The sequence below is a fragment of the Dinoponera quadriceps genome, unplaced genomic scaffold (genome assembly GCF_001313825.1).
Source record: "Dinoponera quadriceps isolate SergipeBrazil2010 unplaced genomic scaffold, ASM131382v1 scaffold405, whole genome shotgun sequence".
NCBI lineage: Eukaryota > Metazoa > Arthropoda > Insecta > Hymenoptera > Formicidae > Dinoponera > Dinoponera quadriceps.
The window spans coordinates 2982004-3004025 of NW_014554754.1; the positions used below are offsets into that span (position 1 = coordinate 2982004).

A 22022-nucleotide genomic window follows, 5' to 3' on the forward strand; every position below is an offset into this window, starting at 1 on the left:
GCAATAACGTGATCACTCGCTTCGTTATTAAAAAACGGTGTGCTCGTCATCTTTTTTCCGTAATTATCTCGCTACTCAAACTCCGAGTTTTTTCAGTCACTTTTCACATCGGATATACCGTTTTTGAATTTTAAATCATACGATCGATTACAACATGAACGTATATAATCATGGTCATCTTTGAAAAATTCCACAGTATATATACCTACAAAGCTTATCGAAAACTGAAAATATTTTTCAGAGAGTGAATTCTATTTTTTAGTCGCTGTTCGTAAAAGGTAAGTGATAAACAATGAGACGAGTGAGCTATTTGCAAGTATACAACTCTTTCGTTAAGATGGTGAGATTGTTGCATCATGCTATAATCAACATGTATGCTCTTCAGAAATATATTGTATATTGTTTTTGCTTTACACTTCTTAAGTTTTAAAGTGCTTCTTGAACGATCTCGATAGCATCATTATTGCGAAAGTTACAGCCTGTTTTCACATTTTCGAATCAAATAATTTTCCGCTCTAAAAACTCGAAAAACGGAGTGTGAAATTGAGCAGTCGCCATTTTTCGTTTAACTCGAAATATCTTGGCGAAAATTAACGACAACATTAATATAGCTAAGGTGGTTAAAAACTAGAGACTTCAAGCTTTAAAATGCTTTTTGAACGATCTCGATAGCATCATTATTGCGAAAGTTACAGCCTGTTAAATTTCGCCTATGTTTTATTACAATGGAAGTATGTCTGACCAGCCCTTGAGTCGTACTACTTGAGAAATAAGAAGTATTTCCGACTCCATCGTTTAGTCATATCACGACCTCATTTTTTTTTTATTGCAAGTAAAGGGGGTACAAAAAGGAGTACAAGGTCTAGGAACTTAGCCTATCCGACTCGTGATCGCTATAGTATTACAATTTGTCTGTGTGGATCACATAGTTTTGGTGTCGATGAATAAACAAATTTTTTTAATAGTCTTATAAATTAATTGTTTGAGTATATAACTGGTGGGGGTTGTATACACCGGGGGGATATCACTACCTAATTTCTCGTTAAGGGAAGTGGCGGCTCGTAGCGGAGATTCTGGAACTAAATTTCAGAAATAACAAGTCTCACAATTCCGTAAACCCGTTATTTCTGACTTTCGAAAAGCTTAACCTGTAAATGTAATTGCGCAAATATTGAGCAACAATTAGTGTCCCTAAATTAATATATTGTTTAGTTTATGCGACATGTCGAAAGTTCCCGATTTTTTTGGCGTACTTAAGGGAGTGCAAAGTGTAGCTAGTGCTTTGATAAAACATCAGGAAGATGCAATCACATATAGAATTACGCATTCTAGTTTAAAGAACTTATCTAAACAATGCATACAAACCACAGGAAAAAAGTTAAATGACATAGAACCAAGTAAGATTCCTGTAAGTCTTTCTCTCACAAACTGAACCAAATATAAATTTCAAATATATTCTAGAAATGATTATGTTTTACAGAAACAAACGGTTCAAAATTTAATTGAAGTAGCTGAACGTGTTAATATAGTCGAAGAAGGTATTAAGCAATATGTGAAGGCAAATGTTAGTCAAACTTTAAATGTTAAAAATAATGCTTACATTCCTAAGAAAGAAACAAGACTATATGTATACAATGTTGCAAAAGATCCTAAGGAAATATCAGTTACTAATGATATCACATTATCCAAACATGATATTAACAAGCCTGTTGCTCAAAAAGCTTCCAAAGATTTACAAAGTGATAATATGGAATGGAGATATATGACAGTAAAGGAGAAGATTCAGACAATTACAAATTCAAATAATCAGATACCTGATATAGAGTTCTCTAATAAGGATAAGGAAATCTTAAGAAAATTGGAATTGGAATATGAGAAAAATATCAAGCATAAAGCCATAGATTCTGCTTCTTCGTCTACTATTAAAACGCACAAGAAGGAACATGTGCATGCAGAAGTAAAACCTGAGGAAAGATTAAAATCTGGATTACCCGTTAAGCCAAAACAATCTGTGAGTATCAAGTTAACTTTTCACTTATTGTAATATCTGATATTCATTTTTATTTAATAATACTATGCGTTACTATTTAATCGATATCATAGTTATCACCTACTGCTAGAGAGAGGAAAGTTCCTTCCACGAGATTGCAAAGAATGATAAGCTTTGGTACCTTGGGTGTTGGTCTTGGTATTGGCACAGTCGCCGAATACACACGTAGGACACTGGGAATAAAAGAGCAGAGCATTGGGGATACAGTTGACAGCATGTTCCTCACTAAAGCCAATGCAGAACGCATTGTCTCAACATTGTGCAAAGTGAGAGGTAAAAATAACTGATACGACAAAATCTATCAATTCGCACACATGGATAAGTTATTCCTCATTTTACGAGAAACAGGCGCAGCTTTAAAAATTGGCCAAATGTTGAGCATTCAGGACAATAATATCATAAGTCCCGAATTGCAGAGAGTCTTCGAGAGAGTTAGACAAAGCGCTGATTTTATGCCAACGTGGCAAGTTGAGGTAAATTCTGTAAATATATAAATTCATTGATTCATGACTAACGCTCGCGATCGTTTCCAGAAAGTATTAGCGGGCGAACTTGGACGCGACTGGAGGAGTAAATTAGCAACCTTCGAGACAAAACCATTTGCAGCCGCTTCCATTGGTATACATCATCCGTCTTCCACGTCCTCACGATTCGAGGAGTAGATGTTACTTTAATATTCCTGATTTCTTTTAGGACAGGTGCATCACGGTACATTGTTGAATAAGCAGGATGTAGCAATAAAGATCCAATATCCGGGTGTGGCTATGGGTATCCAGAGCGACATTGAGAACTTAGTGGGCATAATGAAGGTAGAAAATGACAGTATTTTCAAACAATGTGATGACGATTTACATCTTATAAATGTCACGTTAACTGCAGATGTGGAATATGTTTCCGGAGGGAATGTTCATAGATAATGTAGTAGAAGTCGCGAAACGAGAACTCGCGTGGGAAGTAGACTATGTTAGAGAAGCAGAATGTACGAGGAAGTATAAGGAATTCGTGACACTTTATCCCGATTATTATGTACCTAAAGTAATAGGTATGGAACGAGGAGAGGGAGATTAAATATACTCATTACAGAGATGTTTATATAACATTGATCGAATTACCAGATGAACTCTCAACGAATCAAGTGTTCACGACGGAGATGGTAGACGGCATTCCTGTTGATAAATGCGTGGACAAGGACGTTAAGACTCGAGAACACATAAGCGAATTGTTAATGCGCCTGAGCCTTCAGGAATTATTCGAGTTTCGATACATGCAAACCGATCCAAATTGGTCCAACTTTTTTTACAATCTCAACACAAAACAGGTTTTGCGTCTGCAGCAATAGTGTAACAATTTGCAGCTTTAATCGAGAGTTTCTAATGGGTGTGTCTTTGCAGTTAGTCCTGTTGGATTTCGGTGCGTGCAGGACTTATGAAAAAATATTTATGGACAAATATATCGAGATTATCAATGCCGCGAGTGAGGGGAATCGTGATAAGATTTTAGAATTGTCTAAAGAAATTAAATTTCTCACCGGATATGAATCTAAGGTAATCTCGTGATTTGAACATATATTGGATTTTTAATCTTTTAAAATGCTATCTTTCTCGGGCTGCGTTCTCTTTGGACGCTTACGCGCTGTAAATGCCGTTCTACTTTTATTCTTCATCACACGCCAAAGGAAGATAGAATGACGCGGCAGATGAGCGTCCAAAGAGGACATAGTCTTAGACGCACATCACAATTAGAGAGACATGAAAATAACTGAAGCCCTCTCGTCAGGTTATGGAGCAGGCTCACGTGGATGCGGTCATGATTCTTGGGCAAATATTTAGCAACAATCACGAGTATTACGATTTTGGTGACCAGGATGTCACGAAACGGTATGCTTCCGATTTGTTTTATCTTAATTTTAATTTATCCATGAAATATATTCTATACAATAATTGTATGTTACACAGGATCCAGGTTTTGGTGCCAACTATAATAACTCACAGATTGTGTCCGCCACCCGAGGAAATATACAGCCTGCATAGGAAATTGTCGGGAATATTTTTGCTGTGTGCAAAGCTCCGAGCTAGAATCAAGTGTCGAGACGTATTTCGCGAGATTTATGCTAATTACAAGTTTGGATAATGCCGATATTCTGATGTAACAGGATTATATATATATGTCAGAGCTTAGCAAAATCTTCCCTCTTCACCCAATTTTCAGCCCGCCATTCCTCTTACGTTTTCCTTCGTGCGCGCGTTTTCCTTTAAGCGGTATCTCCGAAAAGAAAGAGAGAGAGAGAGAGAGAGAGAGAGAGAGAGAGAGAGAGAGAGAGAGCATGTGACATGAAGATGTATGAATAATACGTGATATACGAATACCGTCTGCGTTTCACCGTGAAACGAAGGAGATTCCTTTTGAAATATTGCATTCAGATTTCCGGTTGTAACCTATAGGCTTACTTTCTTGAGGTATCGCGTTAAAATTCTGAGATGTGCGTAGGTCTAACTCTTTTTAGGATAGTTTAAATTCGGACTCGTAGTCTGATTTTCTCTTTTTATTATATGTTAGCGTAAGTTAATTCTGTGACTAGTTATAGTAGAGCTTTTGATTTTCAGATCGGTACCACATCTCCGACTTACGGCGACGAAACGTAATGTACAAGTATTTTCTCGCGTGTCGATATCGAAGAGTATCCCATTAATAGATAGAGTAACGAGTCGCGATCTCACATTCACAAAATTGTAATAACACTCTTGGATAAAAATTACACTGTCCGTTCGTTCGCAGACTAGATATAAAAATTACTAGTTCGTACCGTATTTCTACTTTGATATTAACGTATTCGTCCTACATCTTTTGATTGTGACCGATTATTACATCTATTTTAACAAAATAGCCGTCAAACAATGAAATGATTGAGAGGTACTTTGTAATATCATACCTTTTTTCTGCCGAGACATTTGCACGAATATCAGCGAATCGAGAAAGCAACAACCGAATAAATTTTATTGAAAAAATTAACTTATTAATATAAGTCATATTACTATTTTTATTGTGTAAGAGAATATATAAAAAATATATGTATATTATTATATAATAAAATTATATGTTACACAATAATTATATATATCAAATATATCACATATACAATTCACAAAATCAATTCCGCGAATATTTGACTACTTACGCAAAGCGAAAATATCAATAGTAATCGAATTATTTCGCGAGCGATTTTGAAATTAGAAATTGAGTCTCTATCAAACCACCGAGGACTCCGAGTTGTTGCCTTTTCGAACAACGCTATTGCGAATAATAACACCTCAGTTGTTTTTAGTTCCACATTTCTCCGATTTTGTTTTTTCAAAATACTCCGGCCTCTTAATGACGCCCGACTCGAGCATGATGAGACGATATTGACGGTTCTGTGTTTCAGAGAATATTTCTGTAAATAATGAATATTAGGCGCTAGATACTTTACGTTTTTTACTACGATAATGTCGCTTCTTGAGGGTAACTTAGAGTGACAGCAGCCACGCGATAACGGACTTTTACTATTGTCTCAATGTAAAGCGAGTACTTTGCTTACAGTGAAGTAAATACCTAATGCAATTCACTATGTATGACCTAGCTTACGTTGTACCCGCTCTTGTTTCCGGAGTGACTTTGACGGGAAGTGGCATTCTTCTCGCAGAAGATACTATACGTGGAAGATTCTTGGAGTAGTTAGGAACTGTATCTTTATAAGCCGCGTCTGTTATATTTATATGCCTATCGCGAACATTAGCATCTAAAGCGAGATCAAAACCATTATTTCCGTGGAACGTTTTATCCGTGATTTCATGCGTCACGTCAGATGCTTCCGATCAATCCTGCTTTCCTATTGAACTTTCTGAAGTACGGTTAATTGATCGGAAACACTCCCGTGCGAACTTCCATCGTGAAAAATTACCTTCCGAAGATCGCGGATACATCTTCAGACTTATCTTTAGAATAACGTTCTCGTAGTATCCTTAAAATCTTAGGCGTTTCCCTTAGTGCATTTGATAATTGTTGCTCGCGAGGACGGGAGGACTACGTTCAACCACCGTCGTTACATCAGTCGTGACGTTGCTCAGAACGTCTCTTTGTTCAGTTCGGTGAACCGGCAAAAAATTGGTAATTTTAGCAATGGCTGATAAAATTATTCACAAGATTTCTCGTGGTAGACATAAAATTCAATTTCTCGTATAATTTTCCTTCGGACGTTTTTTAGAAGCCCCCCCCCCCCCNCCCCAACCCTCTAGCTCGTCACGCCGCCAGAACGGTCGTTGCACGATCGTAAGATCTTAAATAGCTAAATGATCGGTTTACCGAAAAATAACTGGTTCTTCGACCCTCCGAAATCCTAGCACCATGATTAACGAATACCTCTCGTCACCTTTGCCGAATTACGCGCATCTCTCTAAAATAATCTTGCCGGACTCTTCGTATTCCTGCCGTGACAGCCACATTTGCTGGAACGATCCCAAGGAGCTGAGAATCGAGCCGCCGATCCAGGCGCCATAGCGACGCTCGCTCGAGCTGTTCGCGCTAATTATTTTCAGTCTCATGCTCTGCAAAGAAACGTCCGATTTTTGCGCTGTCGCAGGATTCGACGAAGGGTTGAATGTGGAGATCGTGAGCCAGAGGGCCAGTGATAAAGACTCGCTGATCGGTGTCAATGCGAGTCTCAATGCGAGCTTACCGGCGGCGTCTTGCTGGCCAGGTCCCGATTCAACCGTTCGCTGAATCCTTGAAGGCAGGAGTTGCCACCGGTCACCACCACGCTGCCGTATAAGCTCTGTAACGCGTAGATACACGATTAGAACGATCCAATGCCCGCTACGTAGCAACGTCATGAAAAAGTTACAGCTACGCGAACTACGTGAATTGCTCCACGAAATTTCTTACGTTCACTATAATTTCTTTCGAATTATTCTTGGAGGTATCCGTTTGATAGCCCATATTTCTTATAACATTGATCGATTACCGTACCGGTCTAATGTCCATGTCGCACATTCCAACACTCGTGGTGACCAGAGGACCAACCCCTAAGATACTCGCGCCCACGCCTTTGACGTTGCTGGGGTCGAAAAGTGCCTCGGGTATCATCAGTCTGACGGACCCAAAGTCGTCATTGTACCCGGTCGGGAACTCAAAATGCTTCATGGGCAATGTGTTCGCCACGTCTTCGTCGTACGGGCTGTCCGACACCTGCAGGCAGTTCATCTGAAAATCCTGCAGCAGCTCTCTGACCATGTAGCTCATCCAGGAAGACGTCGGTTGGGCACCGGCTCGTTTCGACCAACGTGGAGGATCTCTCTCGCGTACTACGTCTGAAAGAAACATGAATATTCGAAGGTAAAATCTGCGAAGTTACGAAACTTCTCGCAGAACGGCCTGGATTAAATTCACCTTCATTTCCCTCCTTCGAATTTATATTTCGCTCAGTCAAAGGTTAATCCAGGATGTTGGGGCAATTATAATTATCCGTGTTGATCGAAATTTACATCTGGACGAAATTCGTCGAGTTTATCCTCCCCTTGATTCGTAAATTACGACGATCGATTGCATTTCTTCGTGATAAGACGTTGCGCCGCACTTACCCTTGCTAGCGATGAGACAAGCCGGCACCAATTCGATATCCTTCTCCTCGAAGAACTGTCTACATTGCATGGTGATGAAGTCGCCTCCCAAAGGACTCTTGACGATCCCCTGGGTGATAACGTAACCGTCGTGCACCGGCACCGCGCTGGTGTGCGTCGCGCCGCTGTCCACGACCATCGCGGTGGACCTGCCGTTAGCGTAAGCGGCCAACACGGCGTTCTTGCAGATGTACATCGCCGGCACGTTGAACTTTTCGAACATCAGCTCCAGCAGTTTCTCCCGCTTCAGTCTGGTGTTCCAGGGACATTCGGTCATCAGGATCGGATGGTGCTCGGCGAGGGCGTGCAAGCGTTGCTGGTAAGTGTACTCGGTTAGCCGCTCGAACATATCCCAGTCCTCGATCATGCCGTCTTTCATCAGACTCACTATCTCCATGTCTAAATCAAAATCGGACACTTCGACGTGAATACCGGAGGGTGATGACGTTCCGCGCGAGACATTTTGTTTGTAAACAACCGGCTGTTAACAACCTGTGGCTGGAAATTTCGACCGAGCCGCCCCCGACCTTCCGAACACATTATTAATTAAACAGATTAATATTTAATGATGTTTATTTGGGAAATTTAGCGTGGTCATTCATTGGTAAAGTTGAGACCTTTAATCGCAACGTACACGTTATTAAAGAGATATGACATCAATTGTAACATCCGACCGAGAATCATCTCGATGACTGCTGTGTGTCATTTTAACGCGATTACATAATTATATTTTTATTACAATGAGATATATATATATAAAATGATATCATACCCTTTTTTCGTACTTGAATTGCCGTGACGTCCATGTTGTAGTGCTTCCTGACGATATTATTGCCGTCGACGCCAGGTTCGGCCGGGTCCTCCCACACCCCGAGGACCGTCGGGATTTCGGCCTTCGGCGTGTCCTCGCCGCCATATCCCACGCGAAGGCTCTGGTGTCCGACGTCGAAGATGATAGCACCTACCTCGTCTGGCGAAAGAATCGAGAGTGCCGCCGGCTGAATAATCCTCAAACGTGTCCTCTTTCCGGACCGGAATAATTATGGAGCGCGGCGTACTTACCACCGCCGTAGACACCACCGCTCATAGTACCTGAAGGGAGAGAAAGCCTGGCGCATGTCCGGTGGAGCTCTCCTCCACGTTTGCCGTTTTATCGCACGTACGGACTCCCACATACGCAAGCTCGCACACGCGTACACGTGCCCTCCCGAGCGATGCGAGAGAGGATCCCGCGGGTGATTGCCCTCCTGCGGCGAATCGATCAACGGTTATAGCGATAAGCATGATTTCAATTCCAAATTTGTCGAGGATGGGGAGAGATAATCTTCTGACAGCGATCTCTTGATGGTTCGATTAATATGCATTTACAGATGTGACGACAATTCCTTTGCTTTGTTTTTCAACTTTTTCGCAGGGATTTTCATCCGTCGTTATCCGTTATTATATATTATAATTTAATCATTGTATTAATTAAGCATCTATTTAGATTAGAAGGGCGTATGAAGTTTCTTCGGATGGTCGATAATTTACTAGTTTTAAAAATTATTTTACAGGCACGAAATCAGGCAATTACCTGCAAAGATGTGGCAAAAAATGAATAATTATATAGTAGTAAATAACTATATAACAGATATTCTGATTGAACATGGCGTATATACTCGATTTTCACATTTTGGTATTAGGAGAATATAATGAGCGAGGAGGTATCACGAAGTTCCGGCGGGAATTTGAAAATTTGAGCTAATTTCTTAAGACTATTAGAAAGGATAGACGTCGAAAGGAGAAGAGGGGTGGAAGGGGGAGGGGGTAAGAGGACGGAGATGAATGAAGAAGTACGCAAACACGGGACGAGCGTTTTCCAATATGGAATTAGTGTTGTATATTTTACAAAGTAAATAGAATATAAACAATCTAAAGTCGTCTAAAACACAATCGTACGAATTTTGTGGTAAATCATCATTTCGTGTGTCGTAAAGTAGACGATATATCAACAGGGCGACTCCTCTCGCTTCTCTCCACCTCGCGCGAAATGACTCGAGGATTGAATTAACGTTGGAGGGGGGAGGAGGGGGAGATCAGGGCGTGGAGTAACGGCTGACTGAAAAATCATCGTCACCCAGCCAGGAGCGAACGATAACCCAACCAACGGGGGAGGAGGGGGGTGAGAGTGACGCGGTCGGCAACGGCTAAACGGATTTGATGACAACATATAGTATCTCGAAGGCTGCGTTTCGATGGCGATGACATTCGAGCACAGTTCTCTCATCTCTCCTCGATTCATTGTTCGCATCATCACAACGGGGTCCGTCGATCGTTAATCGACGCGGGGCTGGCGTTCGTGTCGTTACGTCTTCTTCTTCCTTCTTCTTCTCTTTTATTTTCTTCATCTTTCAACTTGACGGGAGAGGACGGGGGGGGGGGGTTGTCGAATGTGCGTGCGCGGTTTGAGCGAGGTACAGTGGGTATAGTGTACAGTAGTAATAGACAGCTTACAGACATTATGTTCGGTTGTTTACGTTTACGCTACGTGGTAATTCGTTTACTAAGACCTGGGTCGACGCGCGACACTTAGCCTGCGACGTTTCAAGGCGGCGGTCTCCTCTCTCGTCGAGCGGCGCGACCGAGTAACGCGAGGGGAGAAAACTCTCTCGCGCGAGGTCCACGTGGAGTGATCGAGGGTCGCGCGGCGAATGTCACGCGTGAACCCACTATAACGCTCTTCAGTCTCTCTCGTGGGTAAGGTTGAAACGACACCGACGACAACGACGAACGATCTGGTTCTATTGCATTATTTCTTTCTCCTCGATTACTTTAACACGTACGGTAACAGACCTCGCGGAAGCTAGAGATCGGTGTGCGTTGAAAGGGAGCTGCTTCGTGATGGACGATGTGGGGGCTCGCGATTCGTTGTGGAAGAATGAATGTGTTATCGTCGAGTTGGATGACCAGGATGACTGGAAGACAAAGGAAACGCTCGGAAGTCGCGTATTGCTCGCTTCGATATGCATCCGGTGTACACCTTAATGTCCTGTCAGACGGGAGACAATCCGCAGGTATATTGGTCGATCGGAAAAAGTTTCTTCTTTTTTTTTTTTCGCAGTCGTTGGTCGTTCCGTATAATAGAGTAAGATGGCAGTTCGCAGGTTCGCTCCCGTTACCATTAGAATTTCACAGTTTTGTCACAGTCGTCGCGTGTTCGCGTTATACTTTCGCTATTATTAATAATTACAGGATTGCGGAGTGCACGTGTGCATGTTGTGTGCACACGTGTGTGTGTGTGTGTGTGTGTGTTCGTACATGTGTGTACTTTGGCATCGATGGCAAGTATTCGCGCAGAGATCCTTGCCGGAGGGAAGAAATCCGAGGTGGATGCTGATCACGCGTAACGCCGCCATTTCAACTAACTAGGATTATTACACGGAGTGGAACAAACGTGGCAGTTGACGAATCGTCGTCGTCGAAACGCTTCGCGGACTCGCGGGTGCCCGTACATATATATTCCTGCCACGGATATAGAACAAACAACAATACGGCGCCGCCCTTTGCACCAAGCGAAACCAAGCGGCAGCTTATATTTTCTCCCTCTCTCTCTCTCTCTCTCTCTCATTAAGCTTTGCTTCTCTGTAAAGTTGAATGCTGATTACGATTAATCTGCCGCACGTGTGTTCGCGTTCGTTCGCCTGATTATTATCATTACTTTACGCCCTAAATACCAGACGCGTCAAGGACTGGCCTCGACCGCGTCGGATCGATCGCGCTGGAAACCAGGAAGCGCCGCTGTGACGGGCAGTTCACGGAGCGCATCGTCGAGCTGATAACAGGGCCGTCTCTAAGATACGAGCGGCAACGCGTTGTCTCGTCGACATAGGCCAGGAACAGGACGAGGGGAGCACGTCGGATTATCACTTGAGTGGCTGGCGGCCGGACGCGAGGCGCCAATTCGAATTAACGAAACGACGGACCGCGGTTTACATCGATTTTTGCATATGGTTTTCCTCTCTCCATTCCTTCCTTCTTCTTTCTCTTCTTCTCTCTCTCTCTCTCTCTCTCTTTCTCTCTCTCCTTCTCTCTCTCTCTCTCTCTCTCTTTCTCTCTCTTCTCCTTTTTTTTCTTTGTTTTTTTCTTTCTTTTATTTTTCTATACTTTACGACGGGGTTCTCGCGTGCGCATCGGAAGCTTTTACATTTATTTACACCGCGATTACGAAGTCACGGACGTTTCGTTGGCTGCTGTGACCGCGATCGAGGTCGCACTCGGCCTCGCTTAACTCAAACGCGTCGGAGAAGCCCGAGGGTGGGTCCAGCTTGGGGACGAACAGGTTTCCTGATCCGTCACGCTCCTGGTCCCGATTGGCACAGGAATTGCCCGACTGGTGCTTGGGATGGCCAGGCCCGGCGATTGGCCCGAAGTTGGCACGGGCCTCCTCGCTGGTATGACGCGCCAGCTGTAACATCCTGGAAACGGGAGGAATTTGGAAACCGGTTAAGGCTGTTCCTCTCGAGACTCGAGGGGAAAAGTGTAGCTGGTGTGCACACGGAAAATAATTAATATCAAGATTCGTATTCTCATTTTTAAGGAAGAATATCTAATCTTGTATGTGAAGATAAAACTTGTGCTTACATAAAGAAGGTTCTAAGTGGTACCATTAAAAACATCATATTCCTGTTATTCGGAGATATTTTTTAATGAATTGAGAGATAAAAGTATTGGATAGAAAGTCTGAATTAAAGAGGCCCAAGATTAGGCGCCGGTAAGTAGTCGCGAGATTAAAAATTGATAGACTTCAAAAGTCAACTGGAGTAATCAGTTAGTCTTTGTCACTGAAGAGGGTTGGAACGAGCGAAACGTTTGGGTTCATCGATTTTTTAAGTCTAATCGTTTTTAATTTCGACAACTACTTGCCAGTACTGGCTATTACTGGTCTCCTTCAATTAAAGATAGCGTATCCCGAGAACTCGATTCACGTCTTCATATTGATACAATTGTTAGATTATTAATCTTCATACAAGATTATATAATATATTCTCTTGCTTAGAAATGAGAATGTAAGTCTTGAATTGAACTGATTTTTTTCGCACATTCTCGATTATTAATCCCGGTGATTCGGGTGAAACTCTTTGAACTTGTCGAAGTGTGAAAATTAAAATCCGAATGACGTGTTACTTACTTGGGTCTTCCCCTTCCAGGAAACGATTTTCTCTCAAAAATCGGTGAGGGTTCTGTAGACGTGCTAGATTCTGGTCCATGGTACAGGAAGTCTGCAAGCAAACGTTATCCCGTCGTTTCCTCAGACTGTCCTGCTTACAGCTCGCTGAACATAAATGATTAATCGCAGTGCTCCCGCGGCCTTGTCACGGACACTTTCTCCGTGGATCTACGTTGCAGCCAGCGCAGCGCATAACAATCGGACGACAAACAAGAGACCGCAAGCTAATCGGACACACCGAACGCGGCGTTTCGTCGGAAAGGAAGCAAAAAAGGAGAAACGTCGACACCGACCGTGCATCTCGCGTGCTGTCGTGGCCCATGCTCGCGGGATTATCGGTAACCAAAATCGCAGCCGCAGCTAGAAGCAGAAGAGAGCGGCGGAAGCGCCCGGGAGAAGAGAAGCAGGAGCGTAGCTACGAATTTCGTGGTCGAAAGTGAGATTCACGTGCAAAAAGGTGGGCTTCCGCGACAATCAAAAAGTAAGTTCGGCCCGGGCAGCCCGAGCAGACGAGTTTCGAGACACATCGGGAGGGAGATCAAATCAGGGTGAACGCTGCGGCGTCCTAGCAGCGTCGCTTTCTTTTCGCTACTCTAGGCCTGCTACGCCCCTGAAGAAGAGGAAGAAGAGAGAAAAAGAAAGAGAGATAGAGAGAGAGAGAAAGTGGTGAAAATATTGCATACTGTGGACGCGCGAGTCGGCCGCAGATGCCGAGTGGTGCGAATCGACGAGGTGATTGGAAGACTCGGTTCGGCTGCTGGTCCCGACTTCCGTGTCGCTGTCCGAGCCCAGGGTGTCGTACTCCTCCGACTCGGACTTGCCCTGACTGACCTTGTGCGCTTTGTGCAACGGCGCAGAGGACGAACGGCCTCCGCGCACCTTAGTGTACCGGTTGCAATCCGACTGCAATCAGACGGAATTGGTTTCCATATAAAATGGCACGTCGCGCATTCGCCGCATCTCAATCCCGTCGGCAGTTTATCAGCCGACCGTACGTTGACGGTCGTCTACGAGCGTCTACGAGAAGCGGACCTTAGACCAGAGCCGTTGTCGAGAGTCGTGACTTGGTGAGCTTCCGCCTGGACCCGGGATAATAATTTATCAATGCCGAGATTGCTGCTCGTACACGAGAAGTCAGGCGACGCCGCGGGAATCTCGAGGGCGGAAATGTTCACTATAATTCATCGCCGCGCGTCCAACCGACGGGCCGGGCGATGTCGAATTAAGAGGAACCGGCGGTCACTTCGGATTCCTCCGTTCGCTCTAAGGTTCTTCTCGAGTACTCTTTTGGATCCTATCGTGGACTTTAATGACAATTCCCGTTTTTCCTGAATTTTTCACGCTGTTCGCTCGCACGACCGAGATCAGCCGAAGGGACAGTGCGCTTCGTTATCAATGAATGCCTCGGCGGGTGACTTCGTGTCGTCCGCCTGACGTTTCTTCCCCGCACGTATAACGGATTTGATTGAGAAACAATCTCTCGACCGATGTGTACTTTTGCATTCTGTTTGCCGTTTAATCGTGACAATGATGGAAAAACGAGCGGGCACCGACGTCCGTCACCATCTCCACAGAAACTCTGTTCTACTTCGTCGAATTGGGAGGCTGCGGTGAGGGCGATGCGATGAATCATGAGAGATAGACAGAGAAAGAGAGAAAGAAAGAGAGAGAGAGAGAGAGAGAGAGAGAGAGCTTATGCTACAGCTAGCGGAGCTACGGCGAAACTCGGCGAGCGATGTGAATGTATAAATGGCGAACAGCATACTCGGCGGATCTAAATAGTTTGCTCTTCTAATCCGCAACTTCTCGCGAATCACCGTTTCAGGACAGCTGCGAGACGAAGCGAGGTGGGACCAGCAGTCGCAATGATCGGGCTCGCGGCGTTCGGTAATCGCGGTTTCGTCGTATCGGAAGAAACGTGTCGGAGAAGTCGTGATACTCGTACCGTGAGAAATCGTGGGCCGAATAAACGGACGGACGGACGGACGAGAGGAGGGATGAGAGAAAAGATGCGAGGGAAATTTGCGCGCGAAATTAACATTCGCAATCACGTCGCGCAATTGATCGCGCATAAGACGCTCGAGGGGCTCGCACACGAGGAGCATGCGAGTGACCTAAATATTCACACAGTGAATCGCTAAGGGCCCCGAATGCGCCGTGGGAGCGGGTGGGCCGATCGAGGGTGCGCATGCAATGCGTGATCATCGTCGTGGGTGTAACGAAGCCGGGAATGCATGAGGGGATGAGAATGATAAAAGCGATGATAGACTCGTGCTTGCGTATCTCCCCGCACGTTTAGCGCGCTCATATCGAATATCGGGCTCGTTTCATCGAAAGCTCCCGATTGCGTAATCGAATACCGTCGAAATTATCGAGAGTCGAAATGTGGAAATGCGAGAGAGAGAGAGAGAGAGAGAGAGATTGGAGAGCATGATTTAAAATAATTTCAAGAACGATTCAAAATAATTTAACGACTAGTCTACAAAGGAAGAAATGAAGATTATATCCGGCGAGAGAGAGAGAGAGAGAGAGAGAGAGAGAAAGAGAGAGAGAGAGAGAGAAGAACTTTGACAAATTTTACAATTTCGAAATAAATATGCCCGAGAGAGAGAGAGAGAGAGAGAGAGAGAGGAGGAGGAAAAAGAGAGGAATAGAATAACACTCGAGGGAGAAAAACGTGCGGCGAGGCGGGCGTAGGCGGCAACGCTAACGGCGATTAATTCGGCGGACGATACCTCTCGTAACTGAAGGGTATCGGCAGTGGACAGACGAGGGTCGTGATAGACAAAGGTCTGAAGAGGCGCGGCAGAATTGCAGCGGCTGTCGCCTCCTGCAGGAACGCTTTCCTCCAGCTGGAACGTGGCGTACGGGTAGATATCTTCCGAATATTCTACAAGCATGTTTAATGGCGATCGTTAATAATGACTACCGGGGACCGCGATCGTTTTGCCCCTCGCGCGCTTTCTCTCTTGTATTCTCTCCGCGAGAGCCCAATCGCTCGCTTTTCAATCGCTCTTTTTCCCCCTTCGTTTTTTTCCATCCAACCCCCATCGATTAGCGGCAAGTAAGGGCTCGCTCGTGTCGATTTCGCACACCGAGCGAGCGAGTCTGTCTATCTCACCTGGTATCTTTTCTAAGGTCATCTCGTGTATCGGCGAACGTAGCGGCTTACGTACGGTGGCGTAATACTGCTCGCGTTGCTCCATGTTCTGCTTATTGTCTAAGGCAGCCGCGGTCTGCGCGTCGTGCAGGCTCCCGATGTCGCCCATGAACGGACCTGCCAATGGAAACGTTCAGTGACGATCTTGTCGGGATCTTCAAAGTCAAATCGGTATTTCGCTCGCGGCTGAACCGATCTCTCGGTTTGACGAGAAAACAGTTTCGTTTGGTCCACCGGCGAACCAGACGAAATATTTCCTCCGTAAAGCGAAACAATCGTCCTCGAGGTCCGTTTAGTATCCATCGAATCAATTCGCCGTTTTCGCGCTCGTTTCTGGAAACGCTACTTTTCTTTCGTTTTTCTTTTTCTAGACGACTGCCGTTTTTAAGGTTCACCTTCCGTTACCTCCGTACGCATATTTGGATTTGATTTGAAAGCAAATTTCGCGCCACTCGCGAGCTTTCGTACGTCTGTCGGACTAACGTTTACGGAAGCAGTAGAAGACAGCGCCGGCCGCGGCGATGACCGCGAGCGAGCTCAGCACCAGAGGCACGATGAGCTTCAGATCCGAGTACACGGAGGTGTGCTGCGGTATATAGTGATCGATCTCGATGGCGGACACGGTCGTGCTAATGTGCAGCTGCAACGTCGTTATCTTGTACTCGGCCACCGACGAACCCGCGTTGTTGTGCGCTCTTATGCGGATATTGTAAGTTGTGCCCGGCTGCAGCTCGCTCAGAGTATACGTCTTTTGCACCTGAAGACAATACCCGTAATCTCGTATTAAATATTGCACCGTATTTCGCGGATATATCAGTGTGAACGGAGAGAAACGGAGAGTAGCGAGGCATCGGTTGCGGGATTTAGCGTCGTTAAAAATTCCTCTCTACGAGAGAACATGCGATGGAAATTTTAACGATGAAAGTTTCGTAACAAGACGGAAGTAACGGGAGAAATTATTTTCTTTGTGCTTACTCGGTGCGATGAGAAAGGGAAGAGAGAGAGAGAGAGAGAGAGAGAGCAGTATCGGTGATTTTCACAAAACAGAAAGAGAATGAGATGAAGAAGTTTACGCTCCACGGCGAAATATCTCCACGTGGTTACCTCTATGTTATTCGAGACCAGCGTCCAAATGCCCTCGCCACTTTTCTTGTACTCCAGCTCGAAGTACGTTATAGGACATCCCCCGTCGTTCCACATACTGAGATGCAGCGTGATCCAAGACACATTAACCGTGACGAACTTATCACCGTTGCCGGGCGAGTCGTCCGGCTTCGAGCCTTTCGTGGTCGCCTTGAAGATCTTGCTCGGTTTACCCATGCCGATGCGATTGTACGCCGTCATGTACACCTGGTAGTCATTGCCGCACCAGAGCCGCGACAGCACGAAGGTGTTCACTTTGTGCGACACCTTGAACTCCTCCCACTCGCCGGATTCGCGTTTGTAGTGCAGGATATAGCCCTTGATCGGCGAGTCGCCGTCGTCGATCATCTTCCACTGCACGTTGATCGAATTGCTGCTGGTGCCGATCGCGTGCAATATCGGTGCCGCAGGTGGTACTGAGGAGACAAATATTGACTCAAGGATCTTGCCCTTGTCTTACCGCCGGTGTATCGCGAGCCAAGATTCCTCCCGACCGCGCGTTTAAAGGGACTTTCCCGAGGAGAGAACATCTCGTCTCTATTTTTCGTCCCTATTTTTCGAACGCTCGATACGAGATGAAAAAATATAGACAGCGGATAAAATCACAAGAAATATAAAGCGGACAGGAATCAGAGCGACATTTTCAAAAGCTGTTAAAAGTGTACGCATAATCGATGCGCATTTGTCGAAACGCTCTTGTAACATTTTAATCATCAATAATCGCTATTTACATTCAGTTATATAATTTAACTAATTTCATATTAATCAATTAATAATTACATTTTTTCCATAAATTGTGATGCTATTTGATTAATTCCGCACCGATTGTATTTCCACAAATGTTTCATCTTGTATTCGGGGTGACTTACTTTGCACGGTTAAGCGGTGGCTTATTTTGTCGGAGCCATGGCGATTCTCCACGAAGCAAGTGTAATTTCCGCTATCGTCCCTGTTAAGATCGACGATGTGCAAGGACCCGTCGGGACGGAGGGACACCCTTCGGGACGGGTTGACGATCTGACCCCAACGTTTCCAGATAACCGAAGGTTCAGGCTTGCCTACACTCTGGCAAGGCAGCGTCACATTTTGCTTCCACGGCACAACGAGCGTGGTGTCGAACGAGTATATGGCCGCGCGAACTGTAATAAAGTATCGTGCGAACTCTTACCGAAGACACGGGACGATAAATCGCGGTTATCTAAGTTAACTTTCATCGAGGGGCGAGTATATAAACTCGAGGAGGTATTTTCCGGCCGGGGGGATCGGGAAGATTTAAAGTTCGCGAAGTGGAGTTCGCGGAGGGACTACCAAGACTCCTGGACGAAAAATACAAAATAGAAGAAAACACGGCTCATCAGCAAGTATTTATGTTAAATATGGACAATTCATTTAGCTCAGATGTTTATGTTATCCGGATAGACGAATTAACGGCCCTCTGAAATCCAACTTGCGCAAACAGATCGACTTGCACCGAAACGCAACTTCAGCAATTTCCAAGTTTCATGACTGCGGAGTACGTTTCCTTGATGTGGTAAATACGATCGCGCTTTCGCCCTTTAACATACCAGGCATGTCGGAATATGTTCCATGAAATTAACTTTTCACCGGTAACATGGGGATTTGACGGCATAGTCGATTCTTTGATTGTGAATTTTAGAATAACTGATGGATAGCTGGGTTCGTCATATCTCCTCTTGAAAGCTCTAAGAAACTTAGAGGTAGCGAGATTATGTATGCGTAGGAACGTTAATGTTCAACATTGTCCGTTTTCTGGTAAGGATAGTTAGAATATATTTTTCTACCCTCCCTCAGCGACTCGAGCATCGAGAGATTGCATAGACCATGTATTTTTGCAGATTAATAATTTGGATTTTTTCCGCGTTTTATATGCCCTTGATACTAATTTCAATGAATATGTAAAGATTTGGCTTTTAAAATACTTTTAAAATAGATTTTTTGATGTTTCGCACAATCGTTTTACTGACCACAAAAAATAAATATATAAAGAGATTTTCCTTTGTAAATAAATTTTTTGGTGCCTTCATATCTTTTTTTTATAAAAAATCGTGTATCGCTGTGCGTTGTGTGGCGACCGTGAGCCGGTGTGCAATTTATTCCAAAAACTCATTATTGTAAAAACTGTGCTATATAAATATTTGTATTCTTTGCATTTTTGTAAAATACAATCCGACGTCCACGATGATAAAAGCACTTTATTAAAGCTATCACATGTATGCGAGAATTTTTTCAGATTTTCATACGATCCGGAGCATAACGTGACAACCTGCACTGGACTTCGAAGCCCCAGATTGCCGAGGGAAGGTGCTAAATAACACGTTGCCGGCGGAGAGTTAAGAGATGCAACTTTTATTTACATTCTCAACATGCGTATACGCTATGTTTTTTTATATAACCCAGATCCAAATTGAGATCAACCGAAGACTACGACTCCGGGACTAATTTACCTTCGCTGGAAGGTGAGACCGTGATTGACGGGGTCTGCGGTCCCTCGCCGACCGAGGTGACAGCTGCGATGCTGAATTCGTACTGGCTCCTTTTGTGCAGGTCCTCGGCCTGATAGCTGGTCTGATGAGGCGGTAAAGCCCTCCTGTGCCACTTGCCCTCCGGTCCCAGCGCCCGAATGTGCACGTTGTAGGCCGTGATATTGCCGTTACTCTTGAACGGTGGTTGCCAGGAGACGATGATGGACGTGGCCGAGCTGGCGACGGCCTTGACGCCGGCCGGCACTTCCGGCAGGTCCTCCTCGGTAACGCAAAAGAGGGGCGACGAGGCGACGCCGTCACCGGCCTTGGTGGACGCCAGAACTTGGACCGAGTAATTCGTGTACTTCTCCAGGCCGTGGATCACCACGGTCAGGGCAGTGGTGATCTTCATCTCCGGCTTGGCGGACTCCGCCGACGCGTCCGTGTTCTCCCACATGACTTTGTAGCCCTTCAGGTTCCCGTTCAGGCTGGAGTCGGGCGGGGAGTCCCAGGAGACTTGCAAAGATTGCGAGGAGAGCGCAGTGCAGCGCACGTCCAGCGGAGGACTGCTCGGGACTGGAAGCGCGTTTTATATCCGAGGTATTAAGATGTCGATTTTTCGTGCACGAGGTAGTCCATGTATCAACGCTTGTCACATACCAAGCGCTAAAGCATTTGACACCGATCAATGGCTACGTCGTGTTATTTCGCGCGTTGCGCGACGTTCGCGGAATGCCGAGCGAGTCGCGGAATTGTGGGATTATAAGTGGATAAAAGCAAACCGGTGTGACGAAGCCGCCGATTCGAAAAAATTATCGATTTTGGCCAACTGACGCAAATTGGACAGTCTACGAATTTACCCGTGAATTAGGCTCATCGAGCTTCGATGAATTGCAAAATTATGAAACATTAAGGTAGTCGCATCGCAGAGTGCCATATTTTCAACGGCGTGAAGGAGGCCGCTCATGAATTTCGTATTTACCAAGTAAAATTACGTCCCTTTAGTGAAAAAAAGAAAAAGTTAAATTCTTTAAAATTGTTTGCTATTCAATTTAATAAAGATTCGACTAGAGCTTATTAGTCCTCGTCTTGCGTCGCTATAATATCCGTGCTTGGTTCTTTATGGCCCTAAATGTATGTTTAACTTCTATAAATTAGCTTCGACGAATCGCCGGGCTGGCGTTGGGTCGGGATTTTCACATTAGCGGCACAATTACCGTAAAGCTCCGAGAGGAAATGAACTGCAAAATACGAGACGCAGGATAGTAAGACGGCGTCTATCGCATCGAAGATACCGCGGCACGACGGTAACGCGAAAGTACGCGTGGAATATTCGAAGGGGTTCGGATATAAAGTCGAAAGGGGTTCGCGATCCCATGTCGGCGGGGGCTGTTTGCCCTTGCGATCGAAAATATCGGAGTGCACTTGAAAGTTTCGCCAGGTCCGCCATCCGTGCGGATAGGATTAAAGAAGTTATTTGCGAGCGCTACCGCGCTGCGGGGCACGCGGAGAGGAGGGAGGGGTGCCGCATCTGAATTTATTATTTATCCGGAAGTCGTGCGGCTGCCGCGCGCGCTGGTATTCATAGCGGAATTCGTGATAGGCCCGCGGCAAGCGCGAATATTATTCTCCTCATGAATTTTTGAAGGCGCCCGAGTCGCGGGTGTAAAAATAGATGTCTGTGCGACGTTCGATATCGGACGGAGCCCGCGAATCGATAACGTCGGGCGCATGTGCTAATTTCGCGCGTTCGATGGCACGTGCATCCTCGTCGCATCCCCGTTCGGCCGGTCTCGCGGAATTTATAATACAGGACAGATCGACCTTCTCCGGACAAACCGAAATCATATTCACTCGTTCCTTATTCTACTTCAAACGATCTCGAAAATAACATCTTATAATCACGCGTCTCAAGCTAGCAAGAAAGTTATTTTTGCACGCTGAAAAACAAAGTGGCGGAATCAACGAAATTTCGTTTGGCCAAAGTGAAATCTTCTCAAGCGTAACGTCCATCGAACCCGAATTCAGTCGGCTGAACAAATTATTTGCAGTCGCTGTAATGAGTTATCGATTGAATTAACGATTGCAATTCGGCCAGTAACCGTATCGACGCAACGTATTGTCGCACCAGCGCGTAATTTGTTCAACCGACACTAAATCTGTTTGAACGATGATAATCGCCGATCTTGTCGATCCAATCGCTCCTTTCTCGCTGTAAGAAGTGCTTATAATGTCACTGACAGCAATCTCATGTGCATCATGATAATTGCTATCATTATTGTTTTGTTAGAGAAGACGATAAAAAGGTATGGTTGAAAAATGACTCTGA

The 22022-nt window shown here is 45.0% G+C and overlaps 3 protein-coding genes across 3 annotated transcripts in view; 1 reads left to right on the forward strand and 2 right to left on the reverse strand.

Moving 5' to 3' along the window:
- The first annotated feature begins 997 nt into the window (after positions 1 to 997).
- LOC106741533 (aarF domain-containing protein kinase 4) lies at positions 998 to 5095 on the forward strand. Its single transcript, XM_014613660.1, has 11 exons — positions 998 to 1408; positions 1481 to 2011; positions 2104 to 2323; positions 2399 to 2523; positions 2584 to 2668; positions 2744 to 2859; positions 2930 to 3092; positions 3166 to 3368; positions 3442 to 3594; positions 3827 to 3927; positions 4006 to 5095. Exons 1-11 carry the CDS (start codon positions 1223 to 1225, stop codon positions 4178 to 4180), a joined length of 2058 nt encoding a protein of 685 aa, XP_014469146.1. The 5' UTR covers positions 998 to 1222; the 3' UTR covers positions 4181 to 5095.
- Positions 5096 to 6329: 1234 nt separating this feature from the next.
- Positions 6330 to 8876, reverse strand: LOC106741287 (actin-like protein 6B). The gene is made up of 6 exons (XM_014613098.1): positions 8865 to 8876; positions 8474 to 8723; positions 7663 to 8100; positions 7052 to 7392; positions 6762 to 6857; positions 6330 to 6630 (listed from the first exon to the last, which is right to left on the reverse strand). Exons 1-6 carry the CDS (start codon positions 8874 to 8876, stop codon positions 6466 to 6468), a joined length of 1302 nt encoding a protein of 433 aa, XP_014468584.1. The 3' UTR covers positions 6330 to 6465.
- Positions 8877 to 11769: 2893 nt separating this feature from the next.
- LOC106741514 (Down syndrome cell adhesion molecule-like protein Dscam2) overlaps positions 11770 to 22022 on the reverse strand; it is a 177459-nt gene continuing 167206 nt past the window's right edge. The window contains exons 18-26 of the mRNA XM_014613628.1: positions 19676 to 20269; positions 18080 to 18349; positions 17172 to 17626; positions 16551 to 16824; positions 16029 to 16184; positions 15643 to 15797; positions 13591 to 13810; positions 12869 to 12959; positions 11770 to 12155 (exon numbers count right to left, since the gene is read on the reverse strand). Coding sequence (XP_014469114.1) covers positions 11891 to 12155; positions 12869 to 12959; positions 13591 to 13810; positions 15643 to 15797; positions 16029 to 16184; positions 16551 to 16824; positions 17172 to 17626; positions 18080 to 18349; positions 19676 to 20269 — 2480 coding nt within the window. The 3' untranslated portion in view covers positions 11770 to 11890. The remainder of the gene's footprint in view (positions 12156 to 12868; positions 12960 to 13590; positions 13811 to 15642; positions 15798 to 16028; positions 16185 to 16550; positions 16825 to 17171; positions 17627 to 18079; positions 18350 to 19675; positions 20270 to 22022) is intronic.

Excerpts from the sequence above, each read along its gene's own strand:
- LOC106741533 (XM_014613660.1), top strand. The coding sequence starts at position 1,223 with ATGTCGAAAGTTCCCGATTTTTTTGGCGTACTTAAGGGAGTGCAAAGT. Across the intron at positions 1,409-1,480 it reads TAGAACCAAGTAAGATTCCT|AAACAAACGGTTCAAAATTT; the intron begins GTAAGTCTTTCT and ends TATGTTTTACAG. Across the intron at positions 3,928-4,005 it reads GACCAGGATGTCACGAAACG|GATCCAGGTTTTGGTGCCAA; the intron begins GTATGCTTCCGA and ends TATGTTACACAG.
- LOC106741287 (XM_014613098.1), bottom strand. Across the intron at positions 8,101-8,473 it reads AATTCAAGTACGAAAAAAGG|ACATGGAGATAGTGAGTCTG; the intron begins GTATGATATCAT and ends ATTTTGATTTAG. Across the intron at positions 7,393-7,662 it reads TTGTCTCATCGCTAGCAAGG|ACGTAGTACGCGAGAGAGAT; the intron begins GTAAGTGCGGCG and ends TGTTTCTTTCAG.